We start from the raw sequence: 24,130 nt of genomic DNA, 5'->3' as shown, positions 1-24,130 counted from the left end.
GACAATGTATCTGAGCTTCATGTTGCAGATAGCAGAAAGCAAAGCCTGGGTAACATGCTTTTTCCTGCGCCAGCCATCCATTGCAGAAAAAGGATCCTGGCCTTTCCTTAACCTTTTTTTCTTCTTTTTTCTTCTTTACCAAGTAGAGCACACCATGAAAGTGATTAAATATAATTTTAAAATTGTGTCATATTGGTTTCTCTTTGTGAAGCAGACAACTAAATGTGTCTTTGAAGGAAATAATTTGAGAAATACAAGTCAAAAATCACCATGCAGCTGCAAAGGGCTTCTTTTAAATAGGGGCTAAATTCTGTGATTTGTGCAATGGGTAACTTTGTGCTTATTTTGTGCAAGTTTCAGAGGTCACCCACAGGTTATTTCTGAAAAGTGTGAAATCTGAACAGTGAGGAAGATGCTTTTTGTTCCTCCTAGTTTCATCAATGTTGTAACTGGGGTGGGGCTGGGTAGTAAAACTTATAGACAAATTGCAAGTTCTGACCGGCTGGAGTGGCTCCGGGGTTGAGCATCGACCTATGATCTGGGAGATCTCGATTCGATTCCCAGTCAGGGCACATGCCTGGGTTTTGGGCTCGATCACCAGCAGGGGGCGTGCAGGAGGCAGCAGATCAATGACTCTCATTGTTGATGTTTCTATCTCTCCCTCTCCCTTCCTCTCTCTCTGAAATCAATACAAATATATTTTAAAAAAATTAAAAAAATTGCAAGTTCTTTGAGGTGGCAGTCATTGTATTGACTTGCTTTATTCCCTTTAGTGCCCAGGAAAATGCTAGCTCTGAGAGCAGCCTCCAAATACTTGTTGACTTGACTGGAAGCCTGCCAGTTGAGGACTCATCCAAATTCTGTGAAGGCTCCATTATGGAGCAGACACACTCTTTATAATAATAGGTGGGACACATGACACGCTTCACAGGAAGTTATGGGCTGCAGCTGACAGTGGAAAGGGAGGAGAAAGAGGGGGACTCTTGAGAGGTCAGAAACAATGGGGCCCGGCCGGGCATGGCTCAGCGGTTGAGCGTCAACCTAGGATCCAGGCGATCGGGGTTCGATTCCTGGTCAGGGCACATGCCCGGGTTGCGGGTTGCAGCTGATCAATGACTCTCTCATCATTGATGTTTCTATCTCTCGCTCTCCCTCTCCCTTCCTCTCTCTGAAATCAATAAAGTTTTATTTAAAAAAAAAAAAGAAACAATGGGAACCACTTTTCTCTGTGTCAAAGAGAGATGAGGCCAGGGTCAAGACAGAAATCATATTCCTGGCATTCCCCAGCCAACCCTTCCCTCCCTCCTCCATATTTCAGTTTGGAATTTCTAGGGAAGATAAGAGGTAATAGTTAAGGAAGAGCAGAAGATTAGTTCTAGAAACTTGGGTTTGGAAGAAAATTGCCTGGTTTGATCTCTTTAAGGGCCCAGAAATCCCTGAATGTTGACTATCTAAATTTGGTTTGAAAGCTTCCAATGGTGGGCTCCATTCCATTGGCATGGGGTCTCCTATTGCTAGACTGTCATAATATTGAGCTAAAAATTGGCATTGCACCACTGGTTCTGGTTCTGCCCTTTGAAGTGACCAAGAACGTCTCTTCAGCCTCCTGAAGCAGCTGAAGATGGGCCACACATGGTAAAAAATAGAGCGCTGGGTTAGAGGTTGGAACACTTTCATTTTGCTACTGACTAGCTGGTTTCCTGCTCTCTCATTTTCTTTTGTTTTGTCACACTAATCAAATGCTCAATATTTTTTATTTTTTAAAATTTTATTTTTGTTTAAAATATTACAGATGTCCCTTTTTCAATATTTTTTTCAATATCACTTTTGAAAGTCTGCACTAAGAATGGAATATAATAGCCTAGTTCTAATGTGATCAAGGTTGAGGGTGTGAATATATATAATACATAGAATACTGGACATAAAATGGCTATACTAGAGGGCACAAACCCAAATGCCTTTAGAGGCAGAGAGGTAAAGGAAATGTTTGATAGGGATGGGGAGCTGGTGGTTGGGGTTCTGGCAAAGGCCACAGGGAATGGTAGAAATCTGCCACTTGAAAGGCATACCCAACTAAAAAGCATTTGTGGTAGTCAGCCACTAAGGTGGTCCCCAATGACACCCATCTCTTGGTATTCACCCCTTTGTACAGTACCCTTCTACATTGTGCCAGGGCTGGTCTTTGTGCCCACCAGCATATGGAGGAAGTAATGGATGTCACTTCTGAGGTTAGGCTATAAAAGGCTGCAGCTTCTGTCTTGGGAACTCTCTCTCTCTCAAGTGTGTACTCTCTCTGTCAGCTGCATGCCATGAGGATATTTAGACAACCTATAGAGTGGCAGGCGTAGTGAGGAAATGAGGCCTGCCAGCAAATGCTCTAGTGAGCTTGGAAATGAATCCTACCCCAGGTGAGCCTTGAGATGACTTCGTGCCCAGCGAGAGCTTGACTGCAGCCCCATGAGAGACTAAGCCAGAACCACCCAGCCAAGCTGCTGCTGGATTCCTGACCACAGAAACTGTGAGATTATAATTGTCTGTTGTTTTAAACTGCCAAGTTTGGGGCAAATTGTTATGTAACAGTAGGTAACTAATGCAGCATTCTAATTCATTTTATTTTTAAAAAATTTTAAAATATATTTTTATTGATTTCAGAGAGAGAAGAAGAGAGAGGAAGAGATAGAAACATCATTGAAGAGAGTCACTGGTCGGCTGCTTCCTGCGTGCCCCCTACTGGGGATGGAGCCCGAAACCTGGGCATGTGCCCTGACCGGGATTAGAACAGCAATCTCCTGGATAATAGGTCAATGCTCAACTGCTGAGCCATGCCGTCCAGGCTATCCTAATTCATTTTAAAGCACCAATGTACACATGCACGCACACACTTTCTTGTGCTGGTGAAACAAAATTCAGAGTTTCAGTTTAAGCCCTGGGTTTCTCAATAAATCCTGGATCTGTGGAAACCAAAAAGGTACGGCTTAAGATTGTATTCAGAGGTCACTTGGCAGCTTAGATTCTGCTGGAAGGGAGGAGATAGAATCCATTTATAACTCATATCTTAAGTAGAAAGCTATTTTTTTCACCAATAGAAACAAAATATAATTTTTCTTATCACTGTAGGGTGACAACAAATATTGGGGCAGAACCTAGAAAATCTGGGAAGAAATACAAAGTACTTGGATTAGAATAGAAAGCCAGGGGGAAACTCCAGTCCAATCAAAATAGAGATGCATTTCTCCAGTAATTAAAAACGAGGAACAGGCGTTTAACAAAAAGTATTGGAAAAAAAAACCTTTACCAGAAATAAAATAAGTACTTAGTCACTAGAGTCTATAACCAGAGATTGACAGGTCTCTTCTCTCCACCTCCCCCACCAATACCAATACTAAGAACCCTGGAACACAGAGCAGATCTTAGAGAGACTGAAACAGTATAGAAAACACAGGAGAGGACTAGCATGTGTCTTTGAATGAAGCAGTGTCTCACCGAATGAGTGAGGAACCTGGATAACTAAAGGACAAAGAAACCTTTGGATTGCAATTCAGAAAATTCCTCCTGGTTTTCATTAATTCCTTAGTGAAGAACTGAAAGTGTGTTTCAGAATCCTACTGAATATGCCTTGTAGGTCTTTGCATAGAATTATGCTAACAATTAAGTTGTAGAGAGTGAGCCATGGAGTGTTAATTTCCAGAGTTTAGAGTCCAGTTATTCTCAAGAAATCCTTTAGTTCTATTGTGAAAGAAAACCCTCAGGCTTTGTTTCAGATAGAGCTCATGGGAGTGGGCATGTTCCTCAGTCAGGGATCCCCCTGCCAAGGATGTGTGCAAACAGGTTAAACTGAAGCCCTAATGGAATACTGCTTTAATAAAAATTATTTCTGTCATGGGGTTACCATATGACACAGCGGCCTCTCTCCTGGGTATCTACCTGAAAAACTTGAAAACATTTATTCACAAAGATATATGCAACCCTATGTTTATTGCAGTATCATTCGTGATGGTCAAGACATGGAAACAACCAAAGTGTCCTTTGATGGATGACTGGATAAAGATGTGGTACATATATATATATAATAGAATACTACTCAGCCATAAGAAAAGATGAAATACAGCCATTTGTGAAAATACAGATAGATCTTGAGAATATCATGCTAAGTGAAATAAATCAAGTGGAAAAAGTCAAGAAACATAGATCTCACTCATATGTGGGATATAAAACTGAAAGCAACATACAAACAAAAACTCATAGACACACAATAGTATGGTGTTTACCCAGAGGGAAAAGGAGTGTGGGGGAGGGTAGTTAAGGGTAAAAGAGGTAGAATATAGGGTGATGGAGGGAGATTTGACTTTGGGTGGTGGGCACACAATGCAATATACAGGTCATGTATTAAAGAATTGTACAGTTGAAACCTACATAATTTTGTTAACCAATGCCACCCCAATAAAATTAATTTTAAAAAAGTGGTGAATGGGTTTAAAAAAGGAATTATTTCTGTCAACACAATGCAGAGTCATTATCAGGTAATTTCTGAAAGTGCCAGGAAGCATCATGTATTGTGGAAAATGATAACTGAAGTCTAGCTGAAGCTGGGCCATCTACATGGAAAATCAGAAAAAATGTTAAGTGCGGTGCAGTGCTTGGCATTTTGGGCAAACACCAAAACAAAAATATCAAGTAGGGAGACTGAGAAACACATGGGGAAAGTAGATGCCATTAGAAAATCAGTGTTAAAGAGGCCTAGTACTAGATGAAAGGCCATGTGCATGAAGTAGTCCAGTTTAAAACGTTCACAACTTGTGATTTATGCTGCTTGGAAGAAACAGTCCCATTGTTGGTGAAGGAGTCTTTTACTTCAGGATAGTTGTCAAAACCACTGCACTAAAATGTTTCCTTTTGTCAGTATTCTGGTCAATCTTATACTGATAATCTCAAACAAGAGCTTTAGGAGACTGGTGGACTCAGCAGACAGAGGTTAAAGAGGAGAGGAAGGGGGTGGATGTACTATCTTCAAGAAGAGTTGAGGGTTCCAGCAGCTCATACTGTGCATTTCTACTCTTTTTTTAAAAAAATAAAAATTATTTACTGGAAAAAGAGAGAGAAACATTGATTTGTTGTTCCACTTTTTTATGCATTCATTGATTATTTATTGCATGTGCCCTGACCCAGAACAAGCCCGCAGCTTTGGCATATCAGGATGATGCTCTAACCAACTGAGCTACTCAGCTAGGGCCTCTTTTGTTATTTTTAAGGGAGACCAAGTTAGTTATCATTAGCCTGAAAGGGATGAAGGAATCCTCAAGGCAAGCAGCTTGAGGATTGAGGCACCTTGGGGCTGGTGAGGAGGTGACGAAGACAACTGCACCCTTCTTCCCTTGGTGGGGGTGTATGGGCTGATTATATTTTAGGAGGGATTATATTATTTAATGCAAATTCATTTATTTTTCCTTAGATCTTCCTCCACCCCCTTTTTCCTTTTGAAATTCAAAGAGTTAGGCCAGTCTGTGCTCATTGTCTCATGAAAATTATGTGGCAAAATAATGCAGAAAAAAAAAGAATTCTAAATCTGGCCTTGATGTTTACAAAGCATAGCCACTTAGAACAGCCATGACATAGAATATTTGGGAGAAAACATGTTTCAGGGCATTCTTCTTCCTCACTTTCACCACAAAATAGAAAATATTTCTTGGCTGTATCAGACATTACTAGAGGCTGCTTTCCCAACGTTCAATCTCTGAACACGAATCCTGAAATCTATTCAGTTCCAGCCTCCCACCTTGTCCCTTGTGCTTCAGGAGAGTCTGAACCCAGACTCGGGTGCCAGATCCTGACTGGTGACTGCCAATGCCCATTCTCCTCACCAGTGATCATTTTAGGCATGAGACCCAATTCTGCAAAATAAGATGTGAATGGACAGTTTTCCTCACTTGAAGAAGAGACACCAACATAAGATGGTCCCATTTCTGCCTCTCAACGTATTGTGTCTGGAAAAGATGCTTGAAGCTGCTGTAGCATCTTGCTTCCATCCTGAGGAGTAGGTGGACTCAGAGACCAGAAGAGTCAAAGAAGGAGAGAGAATCATAGAGAAGGGGGGACAGCCCCCTGATGATCCTTGCTAAGAATATCTTTTTATGTGCTTTTATATGTTTTATTATTGTTTAAGGTATTTGGATTTCCTTCTTTTGTCCCCTGCAACTAAATGCATCCTAACTGGCTGAGGGGAGAAAGGAACATGGAAGACAGAAGAGATACTACAGTGCCCGAAGGAGGGAATTGGCCTCTAAGGACCCCCAAGACTGGAAGAAGATATTTCACATCTTCAGGATCCCCCCAGCCTCTGCTCAGGTGAATCCCACACATCTGCACCCAAGGTCCAGCTAGTCTTTCTCATTAACATCTGGTGAGATTGTACCTCCCCTAGCAGCCAGCATGAGCCCTGAGAATTGCCCAGCAAAATTGATATATTCCCTATAAATGATAACAATGTTAAACATGTTAAAACATACAGGCATGTTTGTGGGACAGATTTTTAAAAAATATATACATGTAGGCAGCCAAAGGAATGCCAAGGAAATTACGCATCGCCTTCTCCTCTGAAAACCTGAGGCATGCCCAGTGGGAGAGATTTTTTAAACTCTGCAGGGTGGAGCTACCTCAAACTACATTCTTGTCCTTCTCTGTTATGATGATTGTACTTGGAGCGTAATTCGGAAAGGTGCTCCCACGTGCAGCAGGGTCCACAAGTATAGACCGCCTTGGTAGCAAACTAGTCACCAGAAATCTGGACTTTCCCCTAGCTTTCCTTCAGTTTCGTTCCTGTGGGTTTTGCCCGCGTGGCATTCTTGTTATTTGCAGTTTGCCACTTTTCCATTTGCTCGCCTGCTGTCGACAGTCGTCCATCTCTTGAGACTACCTTTTGCATCTTGCAACAGGCCTCAGATGACCTCACCATTTGCCTCCCTCCCAGGGTAAACAGACCCAGCCCAGCAGGCTGCTATTCTGAGTATCTTCCCAGATACTGATCAAAAACAGAGACGGGTCATCTAAAGGTCACTTCCCCATTTTGCTAAATCTTCTAGCTCTGGCACTTGGGAAGGTGATGTAGTTCAGAGGTTTGGCAGCTGAGGCTGGGAGAAAAATGGGGTGGGAGAGTGGCAAGGTAAAAGGGTTATAGGAGAACAGGGAGTGATCAATTAAAGATGGAAGAGTGAAAGTGGGTGGGGGAGGTATCAGGAAAAAAGAAGATACTAAAGATGCTTACAGGGAAACTGATGTGACATCTGGGAGCAAATCTGAGACTGTGTCCTCCAGGAGGACTGTGAAATTAGACTGCCTAGTTGTGCATTGCAACGCCCTTACTTATATCTATTAAACTTTGGGCAAGTTACTTAGCTTGAAGTCTCAGGTTCCTCAACCATAAAATGGGAATAATAATGTATCTACTTTATAGAGGTATTGAAAGAATTAACTGAAATCAGTAGAAGTAAAGCATTTAGAACAATGCCTGCCACAGAGAAGGGTCCAATAAATGTTACTTTTGCCATTTACCCTACATAATTTCTTTTTATTTTATTTTAAAAATAAAACTGTACATGTTTAAATTGTACAACACAATAATTTGATATACATATACGTAGTGAAATAAAGTTATGGTGTAATTATATAATGGAATATCATTCATTCTTAAAAAGGAAAGACATCCTGCCATTTGCAACAATATGGATGAATCTGGAGGACATTATGCTAAGTGAAATAAGCCAGACACAGAAAGAAAAAGCTGCATGATTGCACTTACTTGTGGAATCTAAAAATGTCATCTCCTACCTAATTTAAAAAATTAAATGAAGGGGCTTAACTACTATTGATTAACTAATGAAACATTTCTATCTCTTATTATTGGATTTATAAACTAAAAATACTATTCATATTATATTGATCAAAATAAATTTGTTATAGCAATACCATACCAGTCCTTTATAGTTTACTTCTTCCTTTTTGCCCTTTGTGTGTGTGTTTTAATTTTTTAAATCGATTTTAGAGAGAGGAAGAGAGAGAGAAACTTTGATGTGAGAGAGAAACATCCATTAATTGCTTCCTGTATGCGCCCACCAGGGATCAAACCCACAACCTGGGTATGTGCTCAGACTGGGAATGGAACCTGCCACCTTTCAGTGTACAAGGCGATGCTCCAACCAACTAAGCCACACCAGTCAGAACTCCTTTTTGCCATTTGTAAATTTCTGGCTTCAACATCTACCTATTATTTTCCACTTCTCTGGTACATATGAATGCGAAATATTAGAAGACAACTGTGCCCTTTTTAAGTGTAATATGTAAGTTTCATCAAAATTTATAGCACAGAAAAACAACATGGGATATTTAATAACCTTTTGTAAGAGTCATTAAATTATAAAAATAATACCATCTGCACTAAAGGTTATCGGATTTCACAGGAATTATTAAAATTTACAGATTAACTCAATTTCTTTTGCTTTTCTGCTACAGTATATTTCAGTTACAGGCCCATTATTTTCCAAATGTAACTTAGCTGTTTAACTTAAAAACCAGTCTGAATTTCCATGATTCTTTTTGCTATTCCTCCACTCTTCCTGAGCTGTTAATGGGCAATGAAATGCCTAAACTATGTAAAGGAACGAGAGAAATATAAGAAAAGAAAACCAGAAGTGAATGAGCAAATAGATTTGGAACACAGGGTGGCGCAAAAGTAGGTTTACAGTTGTAAGTATGTGAAACAGTTTCTTCTTGTATTATTATTTATTAATTATCGTATTATTTTCCATATGAACAACTGTAAACCTACTTTTGCCTCACCCTGTATTTGGGGGTTGGCTGTAGTGTTATGTATTATTTTCTATGAGTAGTAAGTGGATTTTAGAAATACTTAAAACCAGGAGAGGAACTATAAATAAAAATGTATAATTCAGGGTAAAGTTTATTGGAGCTACTTCAGTTGTTGTTTTTGTTCTTTTTTAATAAAAAAAGAACTTCTGTTTCCCCAAGACCTAATGTTGATTTAAGTGAGAGGTAAAGATTCTGGACTGTTGGATGAAATGAGGAGTCAGGAATCATGATCTCTTCCAGGTGGACAGCCAACAAAGCTACTGCAACAGAACAGCAACCAGGCCTCCTGTCACTTGGGGAGCTCAGGACCAATTGAGTGGGACATCAGCCAGAGAAAAGCAATTCCATTGTATGGAATGATGTAGAAAATGGATGGCAGGGACCGTTCCAATTTGTGATGTGGTAGAGAACAAGACTTCTGTTTCTGTCTGAGTGCTGAGACATCTTTGCAGCAACTGAAAATACTGTGATGGATAGTCCCTACTCTAGGAGTCTTTGAAAAATGCTTCTCCTCTGGCCAAACATACAAGTGGAATTCATTTTTCATATTCAGAATCCAGGTTCTATAAATTTTATATTTAGATGGGCTCAGCTAACCATAAGGATCTTGCAGCACGAAGTCGAATGCTTTTAGAAGCCCATGTTGGAAGAGTATGAACCCACTGTGGGTAATTTGTGCTTCTAGCACAGTGTGAAGCCAGGGCTAGGCCTGAAGATGTAGGCATACTCCAGCTTGCCCAGGGATGCTGTGATGTGGTGAGCTGGGGCTCTGTTATGGCCTGAGCTGTATCCCTCCAGAATTCATATGTTGCCGTCCTAATCCCTAGTGCATCAGAATGTCACTCTGTTTGGAGATAGGGTCTTTAAAGAGGTGATTAGGTTAAAATGAGGTCATTTGCATGGGCCCTAATCCAATAGGACTGGTGTCCTTATAAAAGGAGGAAATCTGGACACAGAGGGAAGATAAAGTGAAGACACAGGGAGAAGGTGGCCATCTATAAGCCAAGGAGATCTCAGATTTCTACCCCACAGAAGTGTGAAAAAATAAATTCTTTTGTTTAGCCATCCCATCTGTGGTGCTTTGTTATGGCAGCCATAAAGCCAATTAGGGAAGCTCTATTTGTAGTAGGAGTTGTTAGACCTCATTGGACAATTCATGTCTACCTTCAAGAAGACTGATCTCCAGCATGGGACTTGGTGCTCCTTCCACTTGGGAGGAAAGCAACGTAAGGAGAGGGGTTTGGCAGAAAAACAGGTGAACAAAATAAAGAAATAAAATATAAATATAACTATGATTTCACCACTTGGAAGTAACCTCATACATTGTCAATCTTTTCATACCTTTTACTATAAATACATAAATTTACACACACAAACACACACACACACACACAGAGCAAAATGGAATAATTTACTTTTTGTGGTCATCTTCCCATATCAATAATTTTTAATTCATAGCATCACTTCTAATGTCTGATATCATTTCATTGTATCGAATATATCCTAGAAGTAGAATTGGTGGGTGGATGTGTCCAAGCTTAGCTATATGTAAAGGCTTTTGATAGAAGTTGCCAAATTGCCTTCTAGAAATGAGGCATTTACTTATATTGAGAAAGTCTATTTTGAGAGCAACATACAGTCCTGTAACTGGTAACTCTTGACACAGCCGTTCATGGGCTTTCAGCCAAATTCCTAGGGAGTTGAGTGTGGAAACCAGGGGACACTGAAAATCTGCATTGCCAGGGACTCAAGACACTCCTTGATGGAAGGAGTGTCCAGGGCTGGTGGAGGGGGGCATTTCCTACCTTAGCAAAGTGGCAGGCGCCGGGAAGCCTGGCAGGATGCTGATTCTACAGCTGGGATGGGAGCTGCAAGCCCTGTTAGGAGGGGCCACATTGGGTCAGCTGCTAGGCGTCTACTTGGAGACTGTGGCATCCATGGGATTGTGGAGAATGAAGAAGTGGGAAGAGGGGACTCACGTTGCTCACTTGAGAGTGGGGATGTCCCTGAGGATCTCTGGATGGGCTGGGAGGGACCCATGGGCTGAGGTTTCATGGATTTCACTGCAGGGAGCCTGAGATCACTGTGATGATGACCCTTGGTTGTTAATTTTATCCCTCGGGCTTTCAGAGCCTGGGAAAATACAGGTTATGCTAGGGAATGAGACCAGAAGGACTGATAGCCTTTGCAGTTTTCATGCATTAATGGAAGATGCTATTTGATTTTGGTTCTTTGCCCAGTATAAGAGATCCCAGGGGGCATACTTAAAAGGAAAGCCAAGCTAATCTTAAATGAAAAAAAAAAAGAAAATGTTTTATTTTATAAACATGAAAATTATGTGGCACTCAATAAAATGTGTTGGCAAGTAAGCTTCTGCCACACAGTATGATAAATAGGTTAATTCCTCTCGGGAGAAGGACTTGAATTCCACTCATCATTAGATAAGATTCCGTTTCAACAGGAATCTTTCTAAGGAAGATAAGCAGTGGCCTCTGGTTTGGTGGTGAATAGACCACAGCAGAACGGAGAACTGCACCCTCATTATTGCCTTGAACGGTGCTGTTACCCTTCTCAGTGTGTTTTAAAACCTTCTTTGGGCGCAGGGCCTCTGCTCATCAGACACAACCGACACATATAAAGGACAGTCACGCAGATCTTGATACAGACCTTGTCGCTAAACAATAATGTGTTGTAGATATGAGTGCAGGATTAAAGACATTTTGTTTGATTTCTTTGAAATTTAGATTTAGCTGCCAAAGTCGCTTCCCAAAGTAAATGTACGTTTTTGTACATTTGCCCAAGGCAAGGAATAAATTTCCAGTAAAACAAACGAGTGATTCTTTCCCTGTGGTTGTTTCAGTCTATCTTCCAGTGGTACCATGGAGAATTAATTACTTCATAATCTCACTCACCATAGCCTATCAAATTAAAAATGGTTATGGAAAATCAGGGCTTACCGTCTATCATTGGTTTGGGCTGAGAACTTTTGAGGCGCAGAGAGGGCCGGAAGCGGGTTCGGTCGTTGAAGCTCCAGCTCTTCTGCACTTTGGTGGGGCTGCCCTCGGCTGTGATGTCGGTGCTCGGGGACCTTCTGTCACCTATTGAGGCTTGTCTGCTCTTAATACTCTGGCCTCTTGGGCTAGCCATGCGCACACGCTCCTTAAAACTTAGCTTCTGACTGTGGACAACAGAGGCACGATTATTCCATTTCAAGCAATTTCTCCCATTCCACTTGGATAAATAATTTGATGAAATGGTATATGGTCATGTATTTAAATATAAAATGTTTTCAGCAGGTAGGAGCATAGAAATATATTTTTCTTGTATTGAAAATTTGAGCTTTGTTTAATCTCTCTGCTTGCATTCATTTGAAGTCAGTCTCATACTCCAGGTATACACACCCTTTCTGGACTCATCATAGAAAGATCTGAGATCAAGTGCAGGAGTTTGTACACAAATTACACTGGAAATAACCAAGAACTGGATTGGTATTCACTTTTAAAACAGATTTTAGCTTTAACTTCAACTTTCAAGATTAAGAAAAAGTTACTTTTTTATTTGGGAGCATATCTCTTTGTAATTTCTAAACATTTCTACAGGGAAACAGGGAGACAGTTACATATACATATATATCTACATTCTGCATGCATTTTATATTCCAGGCAAGATTATGATATCCATAAATTCATGCAATCTCATAGCAGTTGGTAGCACTGCATACATAATATTGAACATACCAACACAACACTACACTTCTTTTATGCTTACATTCATTCCTGTGAGACGAAACCACGCAAGGTAGAACAGCCCCAACATATAATGACTGTGATGACTGATTAACAGAACAAGACATTATGTTCACTAACACAATCTCCTGCTCTTAAACAGGCTAGTTGATTTGCTGTGGCAGCTACTAGTAAATTATACTTGTTCAGGTATTCAGTTCTCAGATGCCAGCTAGGATTGAACTGTTGTGGGTCAATAAAGGAGGCACTAACAGCAACAAAATCCGAAGTGCATCTGCATGTTTTCCTAATCAAGATATGTCGCTCGATGTGGTGGGAAGGGCAGGATGGAATCCAAGAGACTTGGGTTTTTGGTGTCTTATCTCTTACATGGAGACAAAAATATAACACGGCTAAGGGATTTTTGTGGGAGTCAAATGCACTGTAAGAAGCTTAGTGTACTTATTTTGTTTGTGTTCTTGTTTCATTTATAAACTACTGTGTTATTTATTAGAAAGTGACTCTGTTGTCGAGTGAGAGGTCCAGGACTTTTCAGGGCCTGAAGAAATGAAGGGCAGTGGGTTGGAGGGGAGTCACTGGAGCAGCTACTTTGAGCTGCTGAGACCTGCAGCCTTTGTGGGGCATGAAGGCAGAGTTTCATGGAAAGGGATTATCTGAGACGAAGTGGAGGCCTGGTCTTTTCCACTTACCGCAATGTCCACTGTCCCCAACTGCAGCATGCCAACAGCAAATGTGTTTAGTGGATATGTGTTTTGCAGCTAACAAGAAACAGTAACATTTATTTTTCCATGCCTAGTTGCTTAACAAATGATATTCTAAAAAGACACCACGTTTTATGTGTGTTTACATGAAAACAAATCAAATAATGAACTATGGTGATCAGAAAGTCCTGGTAACAATAAACAAGTTGACCATGCAACTGACAGCCTCCCTTGGAAACGCAGACAGAGCTAAATCCAGCACTACTAGCCGAAGGCACATGCAAAGAACAGGCTGGGCAGTTTTGTGATGGGGTTAGGTGGGTTCAAGAGTCCTTTAAAACAATCCCATCTGTCACAGGCTTTTTCTATACTTGACAAGTGTGTGATTAAAAGGTAGATTACATTAAATAACAGCAACAATAACATCATAAAACTGCATTTTTTTAGTCTCAGGCTAGGTTCTCTATGTGTTCCAAAGCCTTCAAATTATTTAAACAAATCCTTCAAGGGATAGTGCCCAAAATGTCTACTCTTCTCAAGGTTTTCTTTTTTTTGGTAAAAATTCCAAATCTCTTTTCAGTGTTAGCACATCTGTTCCATCATTGAGATTTATGATGATCTGGTTCAGGAACATATGCTTACCTCTGCACCTTTATTTAGATTAATGAATGGCTTAAGTCGACATAGCTATCATGACAAGTGTTTTCACTATACTTTAATTGATTACCTTTTCTGGAACTAACTGATCCTAATTACTACAGAAGGTTGTGTTTTAGTTAACATAAAATTATTTTTTCAAACTTTCAAGATATATCTCTTTCCTAGGCCAATTAAATGAACAGGAAACTGATAAAAACATCATAAAAACATTTGATATGGAATTTAATTTTTCCTTTAAAAATTTTTCAGTTACTAAAAAAAGTAAAAAAATCCCAAATAAGTATCAGCATCAAATCCACCAGTGCTTATTTGTAATAGTAAAATATTTAAAGACAATTGCTCCCATGAAAATATTTTTAAAAAATTGGCCCTTTGAAATATTTTGGTATTATCTCTAAGAATTAATGGAAAGTGAAAGTAATATTATTCTCTGAATCTTAGTAACATTTAAAGCACTTAAAGTTAATATAAATGAGTTCTAGGTACCACTTCCCCTTCTGTTCTTCTAAATTACATGAATATTTGCCAATGCCTATTATTTAAGAAATTCTCAAGAACTATTTTAAAGTGAACTCAACATATTAGAAACATATTAAAAACACTAAATTAGAAAAAAAATGCAATACTTTTCACTCTCTTTTTAGACGTAATTGTATGACGTTAAGAATAAGATCTGAATCCAGAACTTTTTAACCAGGCACCGTTTCCATTCCCAAGGAAAAATCTGTTCTTGTATCTTCTTGCAAAAAGCTCATTTTTATTAGTTTTTCTACTTCATTTCCTCTTTGGAAATCAACAGAGCACCTTGATTAGATGGCTATTAATCTGATTAGGTGGTTGTTATTAAAAACACACATTGATTAAAAGATATAGATTCTTCACTGGCCCATTGAGGTTTTCATTATTTTCCTGGTGTGTGTGTGTGTGTGTGTGTGTGTGTGTAACATCAACTAACATGCTTTTTAAGGAACAGTGTTTTTAGGAAGAATGCCAAAGATTATCCCCAGGAGAGCAACAAAGAGGTCTCTCTTTGGAGAAAGTAACCAAAGGGTCACTGTGATCGTTGATTGCAGCATCTTAGCATGCAGTCTCACATTCCCAGCTGAGGACTATACTTCAGGGAGCCTGCACAACCGCTCTGCAAGGGAATTCTTCCCTCTCTAGGAACCAGATGTACAAGTTACTCAAACGGCCTAGCGTGCAGTCTACTACTGGCTATTCCCTGCCAGGGAACTGTGTGGCATCACTGTAAACCCACAATAATCCTCTTGGACTTAGAATGCTGTAGTTGTTGTTATACTTAATTAGGGTTTTAGCCCTTCATAAGATAAGCATTCTACAAATTCTCGCCTCAGGCACAATATGGCAAGTGAGCCATAACAATCCAGTGCGTGCAGCAGCTCAGCAGTTGTCCCACCACAAGGAGGCGCCAAAGGGCTGACTGCCAGAACTGTGCAGGGCCCTGCCAATAGGACAAATGTGTCCCAGGGGGAGACAGTATCAAAGCAGGCAACAGGCAACAAGGGAAATTACAAGCGGGTTGAAAACCTCATTCGAGAAGTCCTTAGGAAGAGTGAGTCTCTGAACAGGGCTCAAGTAGGGTGGCGCTGTAACCTGGTCATGCACCTGAGGTTAGTTGGCATTCTCAAGTCTCATGTCAATAGCTGGGATGCTGGGTACCTCTGCTTCCATGTGGTGTGCATTCTGAAGAGCTTCTGCTTATTACTATAGAGCTTACTAGGAGTGAGGGAAATAGAGTAGCACATTACTAAGCATTTCACCACCAGGAAAGTGCTGAGGGATTTTTATTTTCCATTTTGAAAAACAAAGTCATTTGGTTATATTGTTTTTTCAGGTATAAGTATACAGAGTATTTAAGCAGTAAGTACTATGTAGTTTAATTGTGCTGCTCAAAATATACCTAGTGCTCTTAATGGTTAAGATGAAATAATTAGATTTGAAATAGGCATTACAGATGACGGTAGTTTATGTGTTAGCAACTGATTCATATGGAAATAAGAATATAAATATTTTAGAATACAGCAATCCTTTTAATAAATAGTAATGCAACATAGTATAAATGATTGAGGAACAAAATATTTTGAAACTTAAAAAATAAATATTTAAAGGAATAATGAAGTTGATAATATTGCTTTGAAATAAAAGTAAGTTCTGGATTGGTATGAAACACCTGCAGTTATAGTGAATACAATTGTGAGATAGAATACATGTTTAAAATGACAGAAGAAAAGATTCTCGGTTGCTAGTCTATTAAAAAAAATTTCTTATTTTAAGTCTTATGATGTGTTTTCTTTCTCTCTATCAATAAATATGAATGGAAAAAGAAACCATTAAAAAAAAAAGGAAACAATCTAACATTTTTCCAATAAGGGCACAAGTTGACTATGCCGGAAAAAAGGCCTAGTCTTACTGCATTTAGCAACACATGCAGATTATTCACTGCAGACAGAAGAAAGGAAATTTAAATAATGGAAAATAAATGCAGAAGAAATATAAGAACATAGTCTTTTCCGTCACTGTTCTAGAGTTCTCTCCTAAGAGCCACACATCTCCTCAAAACTTAATAAAGTCAACCACAGAGGAGCAATTCAGACAAAGCACTCAGCAGATCGCAGCACAATATCGTAATGTAATAAAAGAATATCACTTATGCTTTAACTTTTAAGACATGCATCTTTATAACAGTCGCACAAGTACCTGTTAAAGCAACTTAAGACAGTCTACTAAGAAGCCTTACAGAGTTCCGTTAATTCCTTATAAACTGTGAACAAGGCAACTTAACTGCGAAGCACACACTCAACAATGGCTGATAGGGAGACGGGTAAGCAGAGGCAGTCAGCTTTGTAGATAACCCCTGAACCCCCTGAACCTCTGGTGGTATGATCTATTCTTGTGGCAAAACACAACAGGTAGGAAGAAGTAAAAGCCTTGTACCAGTGTGATGAGAATTCACACACTACTTGATGGCTGAGAGCTTGCCAAGGAGGAAGGGGCGAGGACCTAGAACCTCAGGGCGGGAATACTGGCTCCAGCTGGCCCCATGGCTTTACAGGCCAGTTCTGTTCTGCGAAAGTGACAAATTATAGCAAAACAAAGAAAAACTGTGCGGTTTAAAAAATGAATTGGATTTAAGATGCTTGATATGATTTCAATCTTCTTGAACTTGTAGAGACTTGTTTTGTGTCCTAACATGTGGTCTATCTTTGAGGATGGCGCATGTGCACTTGAGAGGAATGTATATTCTGCAGCTTTGGGGTGAAATGCTCTGTGAATGTCAATTAAATCCATCTGATGTAGTGTGCCATTTAGAGTCAGTTTCTGTGCTGACTTTTTGTCTGGAAGATCTATCCAGTGAAGTCAGTAGGGTGTTAAAGTCCACGACTATGACTGTATTGCTGTTGATCTCTCCCTTAAAGTCTTTAAGGTTATTACTGATAGGTTCTTATTTATTGTCATTTTAATTATTTATGCCTATGTTTCTCTCTCTATTTCTTCTTATTATTACAGCAGTCTCTTTAACATTTCTTGCAATGCTTCTATTTCTACTTCTAATTACAGCAGTCCCTTTAACATTTCCTGCAATGCTGGTTTGGTGGTGATAAACTCCTTTAGCCATTTTTTGTCTGAGAAGCTCTTTATTTCACCATCTATTTTGAATGATATAGCCTTGCTGGATAGAGTACTCTTGATTTTCTGATTCTTCTTGGTTCAGTTTTACATGATCTCACTCATATGTGGAATCTAATAAACAAAATAGACTGAGGAACAAAACAGATCCACAGACATAGAAGCACAAAACAGACTAAGGAATCTCAGTGTGAAGGTGGAGGTCGGGGAGGGGGGGGGGGAGATTAATCAAAGAACTTATATGCATATATGCATAACCCATGGACATAGACAATAGTGTGGTGAAGGCTGGGGGGGGCGGATGCAGAGTGGAGGGGATCAATGGGGGAAAAAGGAGGGGGACATCTGTAATACTTTCAACAATAAAGATAAATTAAAAAAATGAGTTGGAAAAATTACTTAATAGAACGATTAATCAAAATAAAATTAATAAACACATTCACTACCACCTATGAGATTAGAACCGTGTTAGTGGGAAGACAGAGGAAAACAAATAAATAATTAAATGATGTTAAAGAAGTTGTATTTATGGTTTTAGTAAAGGAAGAACAGAGCAGGCTCAGTTGAGACTGATAGTAACTCATACTTGACCCTTTACCACAGAGATTCAAAGAAACATTATTTTCTCTGTTGTTCAGTTGAGCTTCTATTGAGACTAACTGTATTTTTAAAGAAAAATTTGGATCTGTCACAATCAATGCTAAGCCATGTCGGAGCTGGATGTCTTTCTTAGTGGCCTAAGACATCGTAGATGAATTTTGTTTAAACAGACATACCCTAATCTCAGTGTGGAAAGTCAAAATATCTTTAACAAGAATATTCCAGAGCAGAGAACCTAGTTCACTAAGAGTGTGACCCTCAATCCATTCAGCAGAGAGAAAAACCTCTGTGTGTATAGCCCTGTCTGCAATTGTGGCCTTCTCATTCGAAGACAGTGAGTGCCAGGCACCAGGAGAGGGCTGTATTGAACTCATCTACGCTTAGGTTACTCCCAGATCTCAACACAGTGAAACACCAGGGGGAAGGATTTAGGGGATCACAGGCTCTGAGATACCTGGCGAGTTGGCTAAAGGGTATCTATTTTGCTTATCTGAATCATCATCAATAACCCAATGGCCTCAATCTGTCAAGTGCTCTGCATGTGGGTGGTATTTATCATTCCAATTAAAATTGGGCCAAGCATTAATCAACAAGATTCTGGACCCAGATCTGCTCTCTGCTAAGGGAGAATTCTCATTATAAATGCATTTTCCTTTGTGCATATTTTGGTTGAGTAAGGGCCAATTTGTTATTTCCTAAGATGGTACTGTTGCTATAGTTATTACAATAGTCTTTCTGCATTTATTATGCAATGTTATAAATTTCATTGCCAATGGAACACAACAAGGTGAAAGCTAAATTAATATTAAAATGGGAGCTTCAGCTTATGTCCTTCAGATTACTGAAGTGTTTTTTGTTTTTTCTCTTTTCATATTTCTCCTTTTCCCCACTTTTATTGATGTTTTATCTCTTTTTAGGTAAACTACTTGAGATCAGAGACATTTTATTACACTACCCAAGAATTATCTACTGAGCACATTCTCTGTCAGATCTTTACATAGGGTGATATACAGAGTGTCCCCTAAAATGCATACACACTTTAACAGCTGATAGCTCAATTTTGAAAATGAAATGTATTTTAATAAACACTGCCTTTATAATTATTCAAAGTGTGTGTATAAATTTTTTGGGGGGGACACCCTATATATTTGGGGGATAAGAGACCTAAGTGTGTGAAGCATTAAGTAAGGCATGCATGCTAAGTAATAACACACACATGGCATGTTTCAAGGTGGCTTTTGCCAAATGTCCAATGACCACAGAGAAGCAGGAACTCCCAGTGTGTGATTCTCTAAGTCAACAACAGCCCAGTTGTTCTGTGTATATTCAAATCCTCAGGCGAGTTACCTTTGACAACCTCAGTCACAAGTATGCAGAATCAATTTTAATGTTTCAGGTATATATGAGCATCATGAAATTTATAAAGCTTGGTTGGCAGACGTTTTGAATCTTGACAGCTGGCTAGGAGGTTCATTTTTGGTCTGAGGGACTGAAGCTCCATAGTTACCTTTTAATCCTGCCGTTGCCTTCTGCCTTGCTAACTTTTGGAACAAATGCAGTATCACCCATGTCAACCCAAGGTGACCCCTCATTTGGGACTGCGACAGAGGCTGCACTTTAGCAAGACCCTCTACGTGATTTACAAACTCCCCATTTAGGTGTCAACAGCTCTGTTTTAAAGGATGAAACCAAGATAGGTGACCTCTCAGGTGGCTATGAGGTTTGTGCCAAAGATGGTCTCTGACCTTAGCATTGGAGACAAATCACTCGTTGAGATAATTTGTAAATGGCTAGCTGCTGAGACAAGGAAAGCTTTTCGAATACTATCACCAAAGACACTAAAACAGCTTCTAATGGCTATGACTTATTTTGTGTAACTCTTTTCAAGTAAAGTTGTCACAACAGAAGGAGGTGGCGTCTGCTCTCTCTTTCTACCAAATAAGAGAAGGGTCTTTAATGGCCTCCCCTGTGCAGGGGTACCTACCCTCAAGGGGTGCTCCATGTTAAACATCCTACCAATCTATCGCCCATCATAAGCGAATGCAGTTATGGTTTGGTTTGTGAATCTTTTTAATTGTTAATGCAGTGCAGAAACGGGTGACCCAGAACCTCATTGCCCAAGTGAACTTTCAACAGTAGTTTCAGTGCTGTATAATATATTATGAGTAACGCCATTAGTATAACAAAGCTAAAGGAACAATCCCTGGACCCACACTGGCCCCCACTAACTGAGGGGCTAACTCTGGGCAGGGGATGTCTTTGTTGCCTTATTACTGAAGCAAGTGGCAATAACAGGAAAAAGGACTTGGGTCCCTTCTTCCCTTCCAGGCACCTGGGAGTCTCCTGCTGGCTCTGCCTCTGCTACTTCTCACACCATCTCCTGGCTCTGCCCTCCAGGGCTTTGCTCCCAAACCCAGATCCTCTGGTACTAACTGGTACTCACTAGTACAGATTAAAATGATGCCCTTCACGTCCTAGTCCCTTACGTCTAAATTGCTGCTGTTTACTCTGATAAAGCATTCTCTTCTAAGGCATGAAAGAATGACCCTAAATTATTGGGTGAAGTTTTTGGGAGGATTATCTTCTTCCTAAAGGGTGGGAGGACTGTTCTTTTGAATAAGGCCACTTAAGTAAAGCTCAGCACACAATGAGCTGGAGATGCCATAGAGAGACTGTTCTCACCTCCTGTACAGAGTGTTCCTCTTGAAAACAACAACAACAACAACAAAACCCCCAAACCAACCAAAACCAATTTCTCACTCTAAAAGAAGGACCCTGATGAAGGGAGTCTATCTTATACTGCTTCTCAGGATTTAAATACTTGGGTGAGACTTCTGTCTGGGGAAATGGTAGCAAGGAGTAACCAAAGACTATAATTAATCATTTGCCCCTAGAATGCTCCATGCCCTGCAGACTGTAAAAAGCAGTGAGTGAGTTGGGGAAAGGCACTTATGCTCCCAAGGGCCGGGCAGGTGGTGATGGTGGTGGGGATCAATAAAATAGCAACCTCTGCAGGCAATCTTGTGAAAGGTCACTTTTAATCATCTTGTATTTGTTGATCGATTTTACTCACATGAGACACATTTAAAACATCTGTTAGGCACAGATATATAAACAAACAAGTAGCAGAAGAGATCACAAACCTGCTGGATGTTTCCCCTTGTTCTTTCCTTCAGGTGCGTGCAGACAGAAGAGAAATGATGATAAACTGGTGAATACATTTATAGCACTTGATAATGGCCCAGTTGGGGATTGGGGACACAAGTACCTTAAGTAATTCTTTTCAAGCAAGATCCATGGAAGCATTTTTAAAATAGTAAACCTATCCAACTTTTTAACATTGATTCTTTGAGGCACAGACCAGAAATAGCATAGCATCTACTTAGCAAAAATAATATTGCTTACATGTAACTAAAAGCTATGAACGCTTCAACAGCCAGAGTTATGCATGGCTAAGAAGAAGTGGTTCTGATCTAACCAGCATTAGCAGAGAATCTTAGAACGGTGCTGGCCACACGGTGGCTGCAGTCCCTGTGCCTTAGACAGGGTTCTTAATCTGGATTCACTAATGGGTGACTGGTACCTCAGTCACTTGGTGAGGCATGTGTTGTTTTCCTATTGTATAAACTATGACTTCTCTTGGGGCATATTAGGCACATAGAAAGTCTGTTAGAACTCTTCCAGCCTAGTGTTGGGTGGTGTTTTCAATTTTCGCAAGTTCAGGTCTAGGCGACATGGTGTGAATGATCTGTGTGTCCTTGAGTGGACACTTTACTTTCTTGTGGGTTTTGATTTTATTAGTAATGATTTTCTTATGAATAAATTGAAGGCATTGGATTAGATAATATTTAAATTCTGACTTAAGATACCATTGGGAATCCTTGGCACTTGATAGTTCCCTATAGCTTCATAAAATATCTGACTCATTCCCTAAAATGACACATTTACCCGTGTTTCACTCTTTGCATAGCTTTCATTCCCTTTGAGAAGAAAATCAAGAAAAATATGTTCCCTCTAGAAATCCTTTTGTTATTAAAACAAAAATTTGAAATAGCAAACTGTGGAGACCTCAAAGGACATGTAAGAGACAAATCAGACCTGAGAGGAGAGTAAGAAACTGCTGGGCGTACCCTTGGCAGGTTTGAGTGGGTACAGGAAGCCCCTCACCATGGCCTCTCTCCCCTATACAGTTCTCACACCTCTCTCCTATCTTACTCCCTGGGATGAGGTTGTGGGGTCAGAGCATCCCATCATATCTCTAATACTGTGGGGAACAAGAGCACGGTGGGTGTTTTTTTAACGATAACAGTGATGATGATAATCTATTGGTAATATGATCTTTTTGCTGACCACCTATTTAAAACTGCAGCCACTAAAGCTTCTTAAATTCCTTCTTTATTTTACTTTTCTCTTTAGCACTCATCACTTTCTAATCTATTAAATATTTTACTTATTTATTTGTATTGTCTCTTCCCAGCATCCCTTGAATATATGTTCCCCAAGGCCTGAGATGCTAACCCATTTGTTTTTCTCTTCCTCTGCTGCATTCCTAGTGCCTGGAACAGTATCTTGCACATAGTAGGTACTCAATGAATCCTTGTTGAATGAATGAATGCATGAATGAATGATCTCTCCCTTCAAAAGTTTTTAAGCCCTGAATGTTATAGGGAAATACACTATGCAAACAGAAAGATGTTTTGGTCTGTTTCTTACTACATATCCCTTTTTGCTCATAAGCCACTTAGTTTTACAAGTGTAAAAATATCCCTTGAAGTCACTGTGAATTATTTACCTCACAATCCTACACATTTGATTAAAGCAAATTTGTTTCTAAAATAAAGGTTCTGAACTTGGCTTCAGGGAGTTTATGACTACATTAAAACTGAAGGCAAAGTTTTAATTTTTTATGCAGCAAACATTTTTTCTTGGGAAGGAATCTATCATTACTATCACATCCTCGATGGTTTAACAAAGAAAGACAACAAGAAGGGTTAAGAACCACGACAGTCTGTGACAATAAAGCATGGCTGGTGGGAGAGATGTTAGGACACCAAGGATCCCATGAACGTTGCCAGTGACTGCTGTGCCATTCTGGAAAACCCCCTGTTGCTCAGTAAGGGGGGCTGAGCCTCCCGGGCTGATGAGGGGTGCAGGGAAAGGAGGCTGAGGGGGATGGCTGATGGCCACTGTGGAACAGGGTGAATGCAGGTGCTCGCATAAATTCTCCACTCCTTTCCCCACTCAACACAGAACAAATATCAAAGGAAAAGAGAGAAATTATATAAGTAAAACAATAGTTTATGCACTCGAAGAATCTGACTCATTATTAAATAGTTCTTTCTAAGCTTCAGAATGAGTTTTAGTTCAAAAACTGAGGAAGGGGGAAGCCAATCACATGTGATGACAGACCACACTCCATGTCATGAGAGAACATTCTTTTGGTTTTCCTGCTAACCTTCCTCTCATGCATCTACCTGGAAACCTTCATGAAGGAAAGAAATACAATTTTTATGTAATCCCCGTTTTTGATTCATACACCAAGAAAGATGGCACAAGTTATATTCTCATTTTTTTATACTTCAACTTTGAAAGAGTCCAATAAAAGGGAATTTAAAACTAAGTATTAAGATCTGAACGACAAGAGGGTTCTCGCCCACCCATGCACTCAACAGCATCCATGCTTCTGTCCTTGCTGTGGCTTCACCTCCTTTAAAATCCTGGCATTCTATGACCATCTCTGTCACAGGTGCGACAAACTGTGAGACCAACATTTCGGAGACGTGTCTCATTAGAGCTTAGAAGTTATCCTGCCCAGCTCTTGCCCTTCACTTTGCCGATGGGCACAGTGAAGCCCAGGGCTGCAGGCCCCGTCGGTTAAGGGTGGCTCTGCCCTCAGCCGTGTGCGTCCTGCTGGCA

At 39.9% G+C, this 24,130-nt stretch overlaps 1 protein-coding gene across 2 annotated transcripts in view; it reads right to left on the bottom strand.

The window, feature by feature from the left end:
* The window catches only part of KCNQ5 (potassium voltage-gated channel subfamily Q member 5), a 450,687-nt gene that overhangs the window by 43,830 nt on the left and 382,727 nt on the right, over window positions 1–24,130 (bottom strand). The window contains exons 9-10 of one of the 2 annotated variants that reach the window (XM_081140487.1): window positions 21,358–21,384; window positions 11,817–12,037 (exon numbers count right to left, since the gene is read on the bottom strand). In XM_081140487.1, the coding sequence (XP_080996613.1) occupies window positions 11,817–12,037; window positions 21,358–21,384 (248 nt within the window). The remainder of the gene's footprint in view (window positions 1–11,816; window positions 12,038–21,357; window positions 21,385–24,130) is intronic. The other variant, XM_081140488.1, reaches the window with a different exon arrangement.

Source organism: Miniopterus schreibersii (genome assembly GCF_964146895.1).
Source record: "Miniopterus schreibersii genome assembly, chromosome: 6".
Taxonomy (NCBI): Eukaryota; Metazoa; Chordata; class Mammalia; order Chiroptera; family Miniopteridae; genus Miniopterus; species Miniopterus schreibersii.
This window is presented reverse-complemented; position numbering and strand designations above follow the sequence as displayed.